The 13,766-nt window shown below is 43.6% G+C and overlaps 2 protein-coding genes across 4 annotated transcripts in view; one reads left to right on the top strand and one right to left on the bottom strand.

Annotated features, from left to right (window-relative positions):
- Window positions 1–1,057: 1,057 nt before the first annotated feature.
- On the top strand, window positions 1,058–4,927 carry cyp7a1 (cytochrome P450, family 7, subfamily A, polypeptide 1). Its single transcript, XM_023828568.2, has 6 exons — window positions 1,058–1,169; window positions 1,617–1,857; window positions 1,969–2,579; window positions 2,747–2,877; window positions 3,563–3,741; window positions 3,850–4,927. Exons 1-6 carry the CDS (start codon window positions 1,087–1,089, stop codon window positions 4,147–4,149), a joined length of 1,545 nt encoding a protein of 514 aa, XP_023684336.1. The 5' UTR covers window positions 1,058–1,086; the 3' UTR covers window positions 4,150–4,927.
- A 6,505-nt stretch (window positions 4,928–11,432) lies between these two features.
- LOC111852566 (thymocyte selection-associated high mobility group box protein TOX-like) overlaps window positions 11,433–13,766 on the bottom strand; it is a 33,271-nt gene continuing 30,937 nt past the window's right edge. For all 3 annotated transcript variants that reach the window (XM_072710996.1, XM_072710998.1, XM_072710997.1), the window contains exon 10: window positions 11,433–12,794. In XM_072710996.1, the coding sequence (XP_072567097.1) occupies window positions 12,758–12,794 (37 nt within the window). In that variant the 3' untranslated portion in view covers window positions 11,433–12,757. The remainder of the gene's footprint in view (window positions 12,795–13,766) is intronic.

Genomic DNA, 13,766 nt, shown 5'->3' with positions numbered 1-13,766 from the left:
TCATCAATCTTAGACAAGAGGAAGCCAGTCATGGAACCTGCTATTCAGTGGGACAAATGCTACTGTCTTTAAGTGGAACTTTTATGTTGGTTCACAGCGATGTGTCAGTATGGAGGAGCAGCTCTGACACAGCAGGGCGCTGCTTCAGGGGCAGCTGGTTCAGGCACTGCCTGTTCATTTTTATCATGAAAATACAAAGCAGTAGGTATTGCGCAATAAAAAGGATTATTGGGCCAGATCTAAGGAAATTAAGGATCAATTCGATCCCAACATGCAGGTTGATTAACAGAAATAATATGGCATGTTGGTACGCAAACACACGCACACGCACACGCACACTGACCTGTACTCATATGTTTGTGGGGACCATCCATTTTTTTCTATGGGAAAAACCCTAATTCCAGTCACGACACCCTTAACCCCTACGCAGCCCTAACCTTAAAAAAAAGGAACCAAACAAAAAACAAGAGTTTTGGCTGTTTTAGTTTCTTGATTGCAGCCACAGATTTAAAAAAAAAAAAAGATTTTCCCATTGTGGGGATTCCTCAAGGTCACAAAAACATTTTTTTATCAATATATACAGGACCACACACACACACACACACACACACAGAGGCATTTTAATAGAGAACTATAGACATTCAAGCCTTTACATTGCTTTGTGCTTTAACACTCTCTACTCTCACCCACATAGTAACACTGTCTACTGACCTTTTGACCTAATGATGCCCCCGTAGTGAGTATGGCCCACCTTTCCAGGGGGGTGTGAAGCCCAAGGCCATGCTCTTCTTGAGCCATTTAGACCATCCGCAGACCGTCCCTATTCACCTGAGGACAGCCTACACATGCCAGACCTTGAAGCCATTTCCTAACCCTGCGATTGTCTCTCCCGACAACAGGTGTCCATGGACCCGGTTCAAGGTCGCCACGGCGATTGTGGTTTTAGCCAGCGTTCTGCTAGCGGGGGAGGTAAACGGGGGCTGGGATGGTGGGAGGGGATCACAGCTCTCAGAGCGTATAAATACAGCTGGATCTCAGACAGAGGACACTTGTCCAGCTCTTTCTCTCTGTTGCCCTGCAGCTATCATGGTTATCAGCGTTGCCCTGATCTGGGGGGTCGTGGTGGGTGTCTGCTGCTGCCTCTGGCTGCTTTTAGGCATCCGCAGAAGGTAAGAGCTCCACGCCGGCGTCTTCCACTCCTCCTCACACAATCTGCTGCCGCTTCACCTGAATTAACCTTCTGAGTCACATTTCTATTGTAAATAAAATGTACACCCCTACACATGCCTGCTTCTACTTTGATCTTGTTACATCGGCTTTGTGTCTTTTTCTGAAGATACAAAAATGCACATTTAAAAAGAAACATTATTGACAAATAAAAACTTTATTTTAAAATACAGCTAATGTTTTGTGTCGAATGTGTGGGTTGAACCACTTTATCATTTTATCATCGTGTGAATAAATCAGCTCCATAATAAAACAACTCTATTACCTTTAAAAACAAGCTAAACCTGTGTATGGCACTGCAAGGTGAGCATGGATTGGAGGATGAGGCACACTGTGAGAGCGAGTCAGTCCTATTGGTGCACGAGGGTGAGGGTGTGGCTCTCTCACAGGCAGCCCGGCGAGCCCCCAGTAGAGAATGGCCTATTTCCGTACCTGGGCTGCGCCCTCCAGTTCGGTGCCAACCCCCTGGAGTTCCTACGCAGCCGCCAGAGGCGATACGGGCACATCTTCACCTGCAAGGTCGCCGGCCAGTACGTGCACTTCCTATGTGACCCCTTCTCCTACCACGCCGTCATCCGCCAGGGCCGCCACCTCGACTGGAAGAAGTTCCACTTCTCTGCCTCCGTCAAGGTAAATAGATAGCCGCTTAGCCAATTGCGAGGCTCAGTGTTGAATCATTAATAACAGGCTTCCCCTGAGTGGCCTCGTAAGTGACCCTGCCATCCTCGGGTCATTTTTTAGGCATTCGGCCACGAAAGCATGGACCCGAGTCACGGCTACACCACCGAGAACCTGCACCAGACCTTCCTGAAGACGCTGCAAGGTGACGCGCTGCCCTCGCTCATAGAGAACATGATAGAGAACCTGCAGAACGTCATGTTGCATTCGGACACCTTGAAGACCAGCGCTACCACTTGGGAGGTAGACGGCGTCTTCGCCTTCTGCTACAAGGTCATGTTCGAGTCAGGCTACCTGACCCTCTTTGGCAAGGAGCTCAGCAGCCAGGAGGACCAGAACCTGGCCCGCCAGGAAGCCCAGAGAGCCCTTGTACTGAGCGCGTTGGAGAACTACAAGGAGTTCGACAAGATCTTCCCTGCCTTGGTAGCTGGTCTGCCCATCCACGTGTTCAAGAGTGGCCACAGTGCCCGGGAGAACCTGGCCCGCACGTTGCTGCACGAGAACCTTCACCGACGCAAGGGCATGTCGGACCTGATCTCATTACGCATGCTCCTCAACGACACACTCTCCACCTTCACCGACATCAGCAAAGCCAGAACTCACGTAGCTCTGTTGTGGGCCTCACAGGCCAACACACTGCCTGCTGCATTCTGGAGCCTCTTCTACATGATCAGGTAACGTCTGAAGGCTGGGGAACTTGTCCATTTCCCGGAAGTCCCTCTTGGCTTCTAACGATGTCATGAATGCCACTGAGAAAGTGGTTTGTGGAATCTTGCAATTGGGAAGCTCCAATTAGCTTGTCTCACATAACCCTCCAACCCTCCATCTCTTCCCCACCCAGGAGCCCAGAAGCAATGAGAGCAGCCAAGGAGGAGGTAGAGCGGACGCTGGAGAGGTCAGGGCAGTGTGCTCGCCCGGGCGGCCCGCAACTTACTCTGACACGCGAGGAGCTGGACAACATGCCTGTTCTGGGTACGTGCAGAGGGATCCAGATTAGTGTCCACCACAGCATAGACCAAAGTCGGTCAAACCACTGAGCAACATAGGTGGTCACCTAAGCCGGCATCTTCTGGAAGGGCAGCGACTTAGCAAACTGCTAGTATTACCCCCAGGCGTGAGGAGCAGGTAGAGTGCACTGTTTGAGACAAAGTGAAATTTGGCGGGGAGGTTTGCCTGGGGGGGTGGGCACCACATGAGTTTTGACTGTCGCTGACATAGACCACACTGGAGGTTTGCCTGGAGGGGTGGGCACCACATGAGTTTTGACTGTCGCTGACATAGACCACACTGGAGGTTTGCCTGGGGGGGTGGGCACCACATGAGTGCCCGTCGCTGACATAGACCACACTGGAGGTTTGCCTGGAGGGGGTGGGCACCACATGAGTGCCCGTCGCTGACATAGACCACACTGGAGGTTTGCCTGGAGGGGGTGGGCACCACATGAGTGCCCGTCGCTGACATAGACCACACTGGAGGTTTGCCTGGGGGGGTGGGCACCACGTGAATTTTGACCGGCAGTGACATAGACCTCACTGGAAACACTGGGGACTGAAGGGCGAAATCTGCATGATTGCTAAACCTCACTTGTTGCTAATTAGCCTGGAATAGCAGAACACATGTGCTGTTTAGTTACGCTGTTTGCCTCATTGACCCACAGACAGCATCATCAAGGAAGCCATGAGGCTGTCCAGCGCCTCACTCAACGTCCGAGTGGCGAAACAGGACTTCCTGCTGCACCTGGACAACAAGGAGTCGTACCGCATCCGCAAGGACGACGTGATAGCCTTGTACCCGCAGCTGCTGCACTTCGACCCTGAGATCTACGAGGACCCGCTGGTGAGTCGTCACAGCTGTACGGATGCAGTTTCCTCATCTTCCTTTCCATAGCGTACGAATGACACGGGACCAAACTCACCTGACCCCGTCTCTTCTGTTTCTCTGTAGTCGTACAAGTATGACCGGTTCCTGGACGAGAACATGCAGGAGAAGACCTGCTTTTACCGCAACGGACGCAAACTGCGATATTATTACATGCCATTTGGCTCTGGAGTCACCAAATGTCCTGGTCGGTTCTTCGCCGTCCATGAGATCAAGCTTTTTCTGACTCTGTTACTCTCCTTCTTCGAGATGGAGCTCCTGGACTCGGGCGTGAAAGTCCCCCCCCTCGATCAGTCCCGCGCTGGCCTGGGCATTTTGCAGCCCACGTACGATGTGGACTTTAGGTACAGGCTGAGATCTCAGTAGAGAACTGTAACCTACATTCTGTAAATATTGTATATTGCTACTATATTTCCCTATAAAATGTGTACAAAGGTGTATTATAGTAAAGTGTTAGAGATGCAGAAAAATCGTGGATGGAAATCTATCGATTTACTACATAGACAGATTTAACCATAATTAGCAGGTTTAGTGAGGGACAGCCAGTCCCATCATTGCTAATATTTACTGGATCATCTCTCAGATGATCTTCCTAATAATAGTCGAGAAAGGTTCTTTGTAAATTACACAATTCACTTGCTGTCTGTTCGGTGAATTACATGCATGAGTCGAGAAATTACACTGATAAAAAAAGAGAGTGATGTGTGAGTAATAAAATGATGACCAACCCAACGTGTCACTCGGGGTCAGAGAAGGTCTGCCACAGAACTTCCAGGCAAAGATCAACCAGTTAAAAATATATGAAGGATGCCATCATATCATTATTATTTCTCATAAACATTGAGTCATGCAGTGATGATTTCTGGATGCATGACATGCTCATTTATTTTTGCCAAGAGTTCCTCTAGAATGTGTTAATCTATTTCACCGCTTTAATGTACAGCACAAGCGATAATGAATAAATCAGCAAATTCATATAAGGCTCTTACTGAATGGGATCATGAGGTACTCATATAACCATATACCCATGTGATATTTCTCATATCTTTGTGAGTGATCATCCATTCATTCCTATAGGCAAAACCCTAACTTTAACCATAAGTAACCAAACAAAATAAAAGGCTTTTGGCATTTTTAGTTTTTTGATTGCATTCAGATTTTTTCTAAAACCGAAAAAGTGGTCGCCACAACATCAAAATAACACGATTTTATCACATTGTGGGGATCAAATGTCAGTATCTCTCCCCATAGCATAACACTTTCCCTCCAGAGATTGCTTCCTTTATTCCCGCAACATCTCCCTCTGTTATGCAAAAGGAAACCTTCAAGAAAAGTTAGATACACCTAATCTCCTGGTGGTGCTGAAACGCCGTTCAGTCTGCAGTAGCTATCTACCCACCTCCGTGTAAAGCCCATGTGTCATCTTCTACATTTTTTACTTTTTTTCCGCATTTAAATGGGAAACACATCTCCGACCTACGAGATTTAACTGTACGACCTGATTCTGAGGAGGGGCGAAAGATCGTAATGGGGCTGGGTATCTCAATTCTCAAAGTAAAAACTATACTTTGGCGAAAGCAAATGAACAGATTATACATACATTTAAAATACAAACTTTTAAAGTCAGTTATATGATTTGAGAAGGGTGTATTTGAACTGTTTTATAACAAGCTGGCTCAGAAATCTGTGGTTTACGCTGTTGGCTGTTGTCCGTTAAACGCATAATTCTTACTTCATATGGGATATGCTGTATTACAGATATCACAGATAACAAGCCCACGTTGTAACTTTATTTGGCAGTAGAATCCTTTGAGAAAGGACGTGGCATCTTTTATAACTTGGCATTGTTATAGTAACGGCTGGTTGATTTACGACTGTAAAATGTCTCGACTTGGAAGATGGCAGACTTGAGTTATGGTTAATCTAAATTATGTCACAGCTGAAGGAACTTTGATCGCCGATCTTGCCCAAGCGCTGGCGGGTGCTCGGGGCTGGTGAGGGTGCCCCCTTTTGCCCCCTCCTAAGATTTTATTAAAAAAATATGTTTCCATGTTATTTCCCTAAGTCCTTAATAGTGATCACATTTACTTCAAGCATTTGATATCTTCATCATCATCTTCGTCATTCTGTTTATCCTAGTGAGGGTCATGTCGGCAGCTTTTCCAGTGACAAGGCCTTTGGGCTCGGGGGGGGGTTAATGGGAGGCTCCTCCTCAGTAAATTTTGCACGATTGTCGGTGATCGGTTCATTTAGCCGACGGGGGGGACGGTGGGTAAATTTTGCTCGAGGGCACTTTCGGTTATTCATGCAACAGGGACAGGTGCTCAGTGACTGTGCTACTTCCCAAGCCAACTTTAAGACAAAATCCCTCCTGTCTGTTCTGGGTTTACCATGGGACCGTCATAAAATACCCAAACCACGTAAGCTAACTCCCCTTGATTTGAAGGAGCAGGTTTAGGTACCTAAACTCCATCACTAAATGCAATCTGTCCCTCTCACCTGACAGACGCGATCCACATGGGAATGAAAGCCAGATCTGTAACTGTTTACTCATCAAACATTACCTTCATATCTTCGGTTTGTTTTTCATTTTTTTCATCCCCCGATCCCTTATCTGTGCGCTGTGTTGGAGGCCTGTCCTTAACTCGCAAGCAAAAGTTAACTAGAGTTCAGTTTCTCTTTGTGATGCAAATGCTGATTATGACACTTGGAAAATAGTTACATGTAATCTTTTGTGGCTTGTTTCCACTGGCAGGGACAATTGCCCAAGGTTGGACAAATGCCAGCCAATCAGAGATGTTTAATTAATATAATAAAGATTAAGGAAATAAGTTAACATTTTAACTTAAGAGGGGCCCAGGTCTGCGTATACTAAAGCAAAATTCTCTACGACCCTAAAACCAAGAAGACTGTTGCTGACATATTGACATGTTAGGTTTGTGATGCACATCACAGTTAAGCACCCAAATGCAAATGTACACAAAACCAAATTCTGAAATGTGAGTAATTTACCGGTATCTTATTACACTGGTGTCATTCTGATGGAGAGAACTTCTGCCTTTGTTTACAGGGTTAATACAAATTCCTCTTCAGTTATTTTTAAAGTTTTCAACTTGCCAATCTTCATGGCGGATTGATTACACACAACTTTTATTCAGCATCTTCTTTTGTAGAATCGTGCCCTAATTCGAGGAAGACCTAGTTCCTGATTAACCAGTGTGTCCAGGACATGAACTTTGCATTATGTTCAACTTTTTGGAAATGGAATGAAGCCCAAGTCTGCTTCAAAGGGTGTTTCTACTCTCGCACGTCATTCCAGGCGACTTTGCGTGAACTTAACTGCAGGGTCACCGTTTCGACATCTACTCCAGACCAACTTTTTTGTATTTACAATGAACATACTTTGATCTTTTTTCAATAGTTATGTTAACAAAATTCAGAATGAGGGATACAGGTTGCATGCTGGTTAAGGTTGCTAAGGTCATATAGATGTATAAACTTTCCGTGATTTACAACGTGTGGCTAAAAGCATAATATGGTTTGACAGGAAAACGGTGCATATAAACATGTATATTGGTGGCGTTCCACCTCTTAATGTCTGGTACTTCATATCTCTGCATTTACTCTTACTTAAGCGCAAGTCAACTATGTATATTAATAGTATTTATAATAAAAACAAAAACAAACAGATCATACCCTGTGTCCGCTTTACACTCACCTGCGCCCTTCTGTAGAATTCAGATCAGGATACTCATATGTTCGTTTTCATGAGGGAGGCAGTCATTCATTTAGTCATCTCTGACATTTGGTGACCTCATAGATACCAAACCTGTCTGTCAACAACTGCTTCTTCAAGCTCTGACAAACTCCTCCTCGTGATTCCCGGAATTCTGTCTATCCAACCCTGGGCGCTACTTTTCCTTTTTCCTTTGATCTCTTCCAGCATCAGTTGTCCAGTCCTTCTTGTGTCGATGTCTTACAGAAACATGTGTATAAGTCTCTGAAAAGCCAGAAGGCAGGACTTGAACGTGATAGAGACCTAAATAAATTCTTTTGTACCCGTGGCTCTGGGATCATAGCAGAATCCATTGAAGTAAGTCAGGGGATACATTGATTTTCTTAAGTCTGTGCAAAATCTAATGGTTTCATCTTTGGTAAGCATGGTCTGGCTAAGCCTAGTCTTGGGTTTGTCTTGTGATTTTGTCTATTTTTGGTCCTTTTTTCTTGTTTCATTTACTTCATTATTATTCTTTGCCGTGTTCATTTGTCACTGTCCCCGTTGCCACATTACTTTGTCCTCATTAAAGGTCGTTCTCTTCTGCTACCTCTCCTTGGTGCCAGAAGACAGGTCTTCTTTCTGCAGTTCAGCTCTGTCTTCATGAATCTGAACAATAGTACTTACTGGTGGTTTTGGCAACATTGCTGCTCAGGTCAGGTGCCCTTGACCTTCTCCCTGCGCTCATCTCTTTAGGATTTACATTCTTTCCCTGGCTCGTTCTCAGTTGCTGACTCAGCTGAAGGCAGCACAATCAAATTATCCATGGCAGTTCTGGCTCTGGTAACAATGTTGTGAAATTAGGTGGCACAAGATGGCTATGAAGATATTGGCTCTAATAACACAGCATGAGGTAAGTTTGGTGGGTGATTCCGGGTCATTTGAAAGTCCCCATGAACACAGCAAACTCACTGTGGTCTGTTCATTTCGTTCTTCCTCAGGAACCTAAGTCTCTTACAACAGAGTCTTTGTACTTCCAGATTTTGCTATGGCCTGAATCGAGGATCTCTACCTGCGTGTGTGTGTGTGTGTGTGTATGTGTGTGTCTGCATGTGTGTGTGTGTATGTGTCTGTGTGTGTGGTCCAGGTATACATTACATTGTGGGGACCAAATGTCCCTACAATGTGATAAAAACCTGTTATTTTGATGTTGCGGGAACCATTTTTCGGTCTCCGCAAGAGAAAGTTCAATTTTATAAAAATCTGTAACTGCAATCAAAAAACTAAAAATTCCAAAAGTCTTGTATTTCGTTTGGTTACTTATGGTTAAAGTTAGGGCTGTGAGGGTTAAGGTTGCCATGTTGGGATTAGAGTTTTTCCCATAAAAACGAATGGACGGTCCTCAGAAGGATAGGAATACAAGGGTGTGTGTGTGTGTGTGTGTGTGTGTGTGTGTGTGCTGGCTACTTGTATGTGGTGTGTGACCCAGTGGGTTAGGACGTTGTGCCCAAAATCTGAAGGTCACCAGTTTACGTCCCTCTGTTGGCAGAGTGATTTCACCACTGGGCCCTTGAGCAAGACCTCTAACCCCAGTCGCTCCCTGGGACTGACTGATGCTGCTTTCTCAACTGTATGTTGTTTTGAATTTTTTTTTTAAATGTCTGTTAAGTGAATGCGATCAAAACCCATGAGCAAATCTTCTTTTAAAGATTTGATTCAAGAACCTTAGGCACTCTGCAGTTGAATGCAGGTACCCACTAGATGGCGCTGTGAAACCACAGAAAGCCCATTCAAGCGCTTTGACAGCGCTGGAACAAGTAATGCTGATAGGCTCTGCTCTTACACAATGCATTTATTTGCAGAGAGCAACTTTGATTAAATGAAAGCCTTACTTCTTTCTAGCCTAAAAAAACAGTCGCTCATCGGTCACTGCAAAAATGGGCGAAAATGTGAACTTTAAGATCCAAGAATGCAATGGAAAAAAATCCTGATCTACTGTTGTTGTTCTTGTTGCGATACAAGAAAAGCACATCACTGCACAGGTCTTAAAAAGGGAAACGCCTTCAAAGCAATACCCAGGACTGCGAGGTGAAGACAATCATGAAGTGCCCGTAAACATCGTAAACATTCTGGGTGGCGTTTCACGCTGTTTATGCTGCACACAGTGGCGTTCACAGCCTGCATGCATGGCTGCCTCATGCCTATTGCTGGAGAGTTTGGGCTCAAGTGTCTTATGTTTCTGTGTCTGTTTTCATGTTGGCTGGAATTCAACCCCTGTGCATAGAACCAACCCAGCCCAGACGTTGAATCGGGCTGTGCACGTGACATGTCCAGACATTTTGGGGGGATGGGCCATATTTGCAGAGGGTCAGCTCTGGAATTACATTGTACCTAACTGTTTCTCTGTGTGTGTGTGAGAAAATAGCCCCACGGATAAAATTAAAATAACAGTAGAATTTTGTACACTAATAATGAAATTCGCGACTCACCAGGTCCTCCTTAAATAATTTCACCACAAAGAGCTGAGCTCATACATTTCAAACACAATCCTTGTACGATGAATTAGCTTATATATTTAGAAGATATATTTTCATTTTTCTTGTTGTACAATGCAATGCACCAACTATTTCTTTCTTTTGTGCGATGGTTAGTACCCGTTTTTTTCTTTATCTGCACAGTGAAACAAACCAACTCATTTTCTATCTGTTCAGCTTGCATAACACCTTAAGAGAATTTTTCCTCATAGTCTCAGTCACTAAACCTGGAATAACTGGATCCTCCTGCTTATAATTCTTGACACTATGTCTGAAATACTGGTTAACTGCCCTCAGTTTAGACCTCAGAAGGTGAGAATGTGATTGAACATTTGACTCCCTCGTTGACTATGGCATCAACACGTTGTGTCAGCCACCTACCCCAGCATCTCAGGAACCATAGAGTAGTTTCCTGTGTTTGGGTTCAGGACTTGTAGATGTCTCACAACTCCCGCTACAGGCCATTGTTTAAAATTATTTTTCTGCACGCACGATTACTTTAGTTGAGTACTGATAATATTCAAGTCCAAAATGGAACGGGGAGCATCATTCAGCACAAGTAATTGTTTATATAATACAAAAAAAAATCACTCATCTATCTTCTAAGTGCTTCTCCTGGTCAGGGACTCGGGTTGGGGAAGGAGTGGGCAGGAGGCCAGACACATAATACAAAACACGAACATCAAATTCATAAGAATAATAACCAGGGGCGTACCAAGAAATTCTGGGCCCTCTGACAAAATGTCACCTTGGGGCCCTACCCTATTGTATGTAAGTATTTAATGTATCCAAGGGCCTCCATCAGGTGCTGGGCCCCCTGAATCTACCAGGGTATCCATGCCCCTCTGATGACCCTGATAACAGCTAAATAAATATTCTTCTTCTCTCACTTGTTAACGTTAAGTTTAATCTCATAATAAACTTTTTTTTTCTCTTTCGGTAATTTTTCTTATTTAACCAACCTACCTTATTGAGTCACTCAGCAGTTGCGTGTTGACATTTCACACCGCTGTGAGGTGTTCCGAAAGTGCCTAGACCATTAGCTTCCAAAGCCAGTGCGAGTTGTCGTGGGCTAGCGTTAGCTTCCAAAGCCAGTGCGAGTTGTTGGGGGTTAGCGTTAGCTTCCAAAGCCAGTGCGAGTTGTCGGGGGTTAGCATTAGCTTCCAAAGCCAGTGCGAGTTGTCGGGGGTTAGCGTTAGCTTCCAAAGCCAGTGCGAGTTGTCGGGGTTAGCGTTAGCTTCCAAAGCTAGTTGCGAGTGGGTCTAGAGGCCCATGTCAGAGTGAGTAAAACAAATGAAAGCACTAAAGGTAAAAGACAAACTCCATTGCGATAAGGGAAAGGAAGAAGTCCCATCTCAAGAACTATATGAAAAAATTAAAGAATACTGTGAACACACAACTCTGATGACTGCAGGAATGCAGGTTTGGCTTTATTTTTTTTTTTTTTTACACAATAAAAACAAAAGAGTTAGAGTATTCACAGAGCTGTTGGGATTACATCTGCCACGAGCAGGCGACAGGCATCCTTCACAAGCTACCGGATAATTACAAACACCTACATTCATTCGTAGTTTGAATGAATTGCTGACACAGGTTCCATAAAAAGACAGACACGATATGAAGGAACAAAAATAAACAGGCAAATTTCAGCCTTCTCTCCAGCCCCCTGGATCTGAATGGCTTCAGGACAGGATGTGGTAGTTCGATTCACACAGGCGTGAAGAACCTCAGTCAGCACACTGTGAGATGTATGCATTGGCAGACCTGGACAAAATGAACATTATCTCACACGCCGTCTCCTGGTCGATCTACTGCGATGTTTAATGCTACTCCACGGGATGCAGGCTACAGCTACTTAAATATTGTTGTGAATCCTCTTTCGTCTTAAATAGACCCACCAGCTTTGTTAAATGATGCTTAATATGTCAATATGCGACAACGAGATACACCCTTTTTTTGAAGATTTAAATGAACTGGACTGACCCTATCTAAGGATCAAGCATTTTAAGAAATTGTTTTTATACTCTAAGAGAGTGACATACCTTGTATTTACAAGTTTTCCATATAACAAGTTATAACAAGCAATCAAGTGCCCTTTGTAGCTTATTTCAACATCCATTTAAAAAGGAAAATGGGACTTTTGTTTATTGATATATGCTACAGTTTCTAAGGCAATTCACTAGTATAGGATTCCAGAGCAAACAATAAAAAGCAATAATAACAATAATAAAAAATAAATTAAAATATTATAAAAATTAAAAACATAAAAAGCTATATCATCCTGGTGCCCTTCTCTGTTTTCATAGCTAGCATTTTTAAATAAGGAGCAGGTCATTAAATAAGTATCGGGGTTTTTATTTTGGTTCCATGTGCCGCTCGATAGCCCTTGGGAGCCGGGGTGACCCACTGGATTCGGCGCCGGCCTGCGATCCAAACTACTGCTATCGCTGGTTCTTTGTCTGGACCTCCGACACGTCACGATTTTTAACAGACCCTCTAATTTGCCAACAAAAACAAGCTGTTTATATCATAAATAAAAGGTGGGAAAAAATAAATGTTCAAAAGCTTTTGCTGACAGTTAAGCCGCATGTTTAAAAACTGCCTGATGGGACTTCGACTTGTTCAGACACAAAGACCCACGTTGTCACTGTCCTACAGACAGGGGACAGGGACAGGGACAGGGGGACTGGGACAGGGGACAGGGAGCAAGACGCCGATCAGCCAATCAGTGCAGGTAGAGCGGCTTCTCTCTCTGCAGGGACCTGGAGGGAGGTAAAAACATGGCAAAACTATAACTATCACAGTATGCAGGGATGAGCAGTATTTCTGATACATGTATATAAAATGTGCATTTTTTATGTCAAATTAGTATTTGACTTGCTTCATAAAAATGATCATGTAATTGTATCAAAATACTTTGATGTTCGGTATTTTTGTATTTTCAAAATACAAGAACTACTTTCCAGATAATATGTGCGTGATGTAATCATGTGCGAAAGGATTGTGCTACACAAGGAGGGAGGCCAGTTTTTTCCGACATTACAATGAATGGTTATTAGAGCCAACAGTCGATCACTTGTGTTGAACCAAAAGACTCACAAGCTCCATTCAAGCATATTCATGTTAAAAGTTTTCAGGATCTTGCTGAGTGAAGAGCTTAAATTGTGTTTGCCATTATTCATTTACAGTTTTTCAGTTCAGTTCACTTAAGATGAACATTATTAATCCCATGAAGGGAAATTTTGCATCTGTGGTGCAAGAAAGGAAAGCGGTTTTGTCAATTAAATCACAACCAAATAAATCTTTCTGACTCTGTTACTATTACTTTTTCATTTGATTGACTTCCCATTATCTGAGTGTCATTTATATTATCTCATTAAGCAGTGAAAAGATGCTGTTCTTATGCCTGGCCATCTGAGCCAGTGTGCTTGTGAATGAACAGATTGATGCAGAACAGAAGCATGCAAAAAGTATTTTTGTATTTTTAAAATACAAAATTCTGTGGTTTATTTTGATACATTGCTTGGTGGCTGTATTTTGTGGTTTATTTTGATACATTTAAAAATAAGATATTTTGTATCAAAAGTCATTTTGATGTATTTTTGCCCATCTGAGTGCATCAATACATTTGGGAACATGGGAAACAGGAATTTTAAATAAATTTAGCATCCAATAATTTGCTGTTATATAATTTTATGTAGCCTAAATTAAAGTAATGTAAAATCCAAATATAT

This window comes from Paramormyrops kingsleyae, chromosome 4, assembly GCF_048594095.1.
Source record: "Paramormyrops kingsleyae isolate MSU_618 chromosome 4, PKINGS_0.4, whole genome shotgun sequence".
NCBI lineage: Eukaryota > Metazoa > Chordata > Actinopteri > Osteoglossiformes > Mormyridae > Paramormyrops > Paramormyrops kingsleyae.
This window is presented reverse-complemented; position numbering and strand designations above follow the sequence as displayed.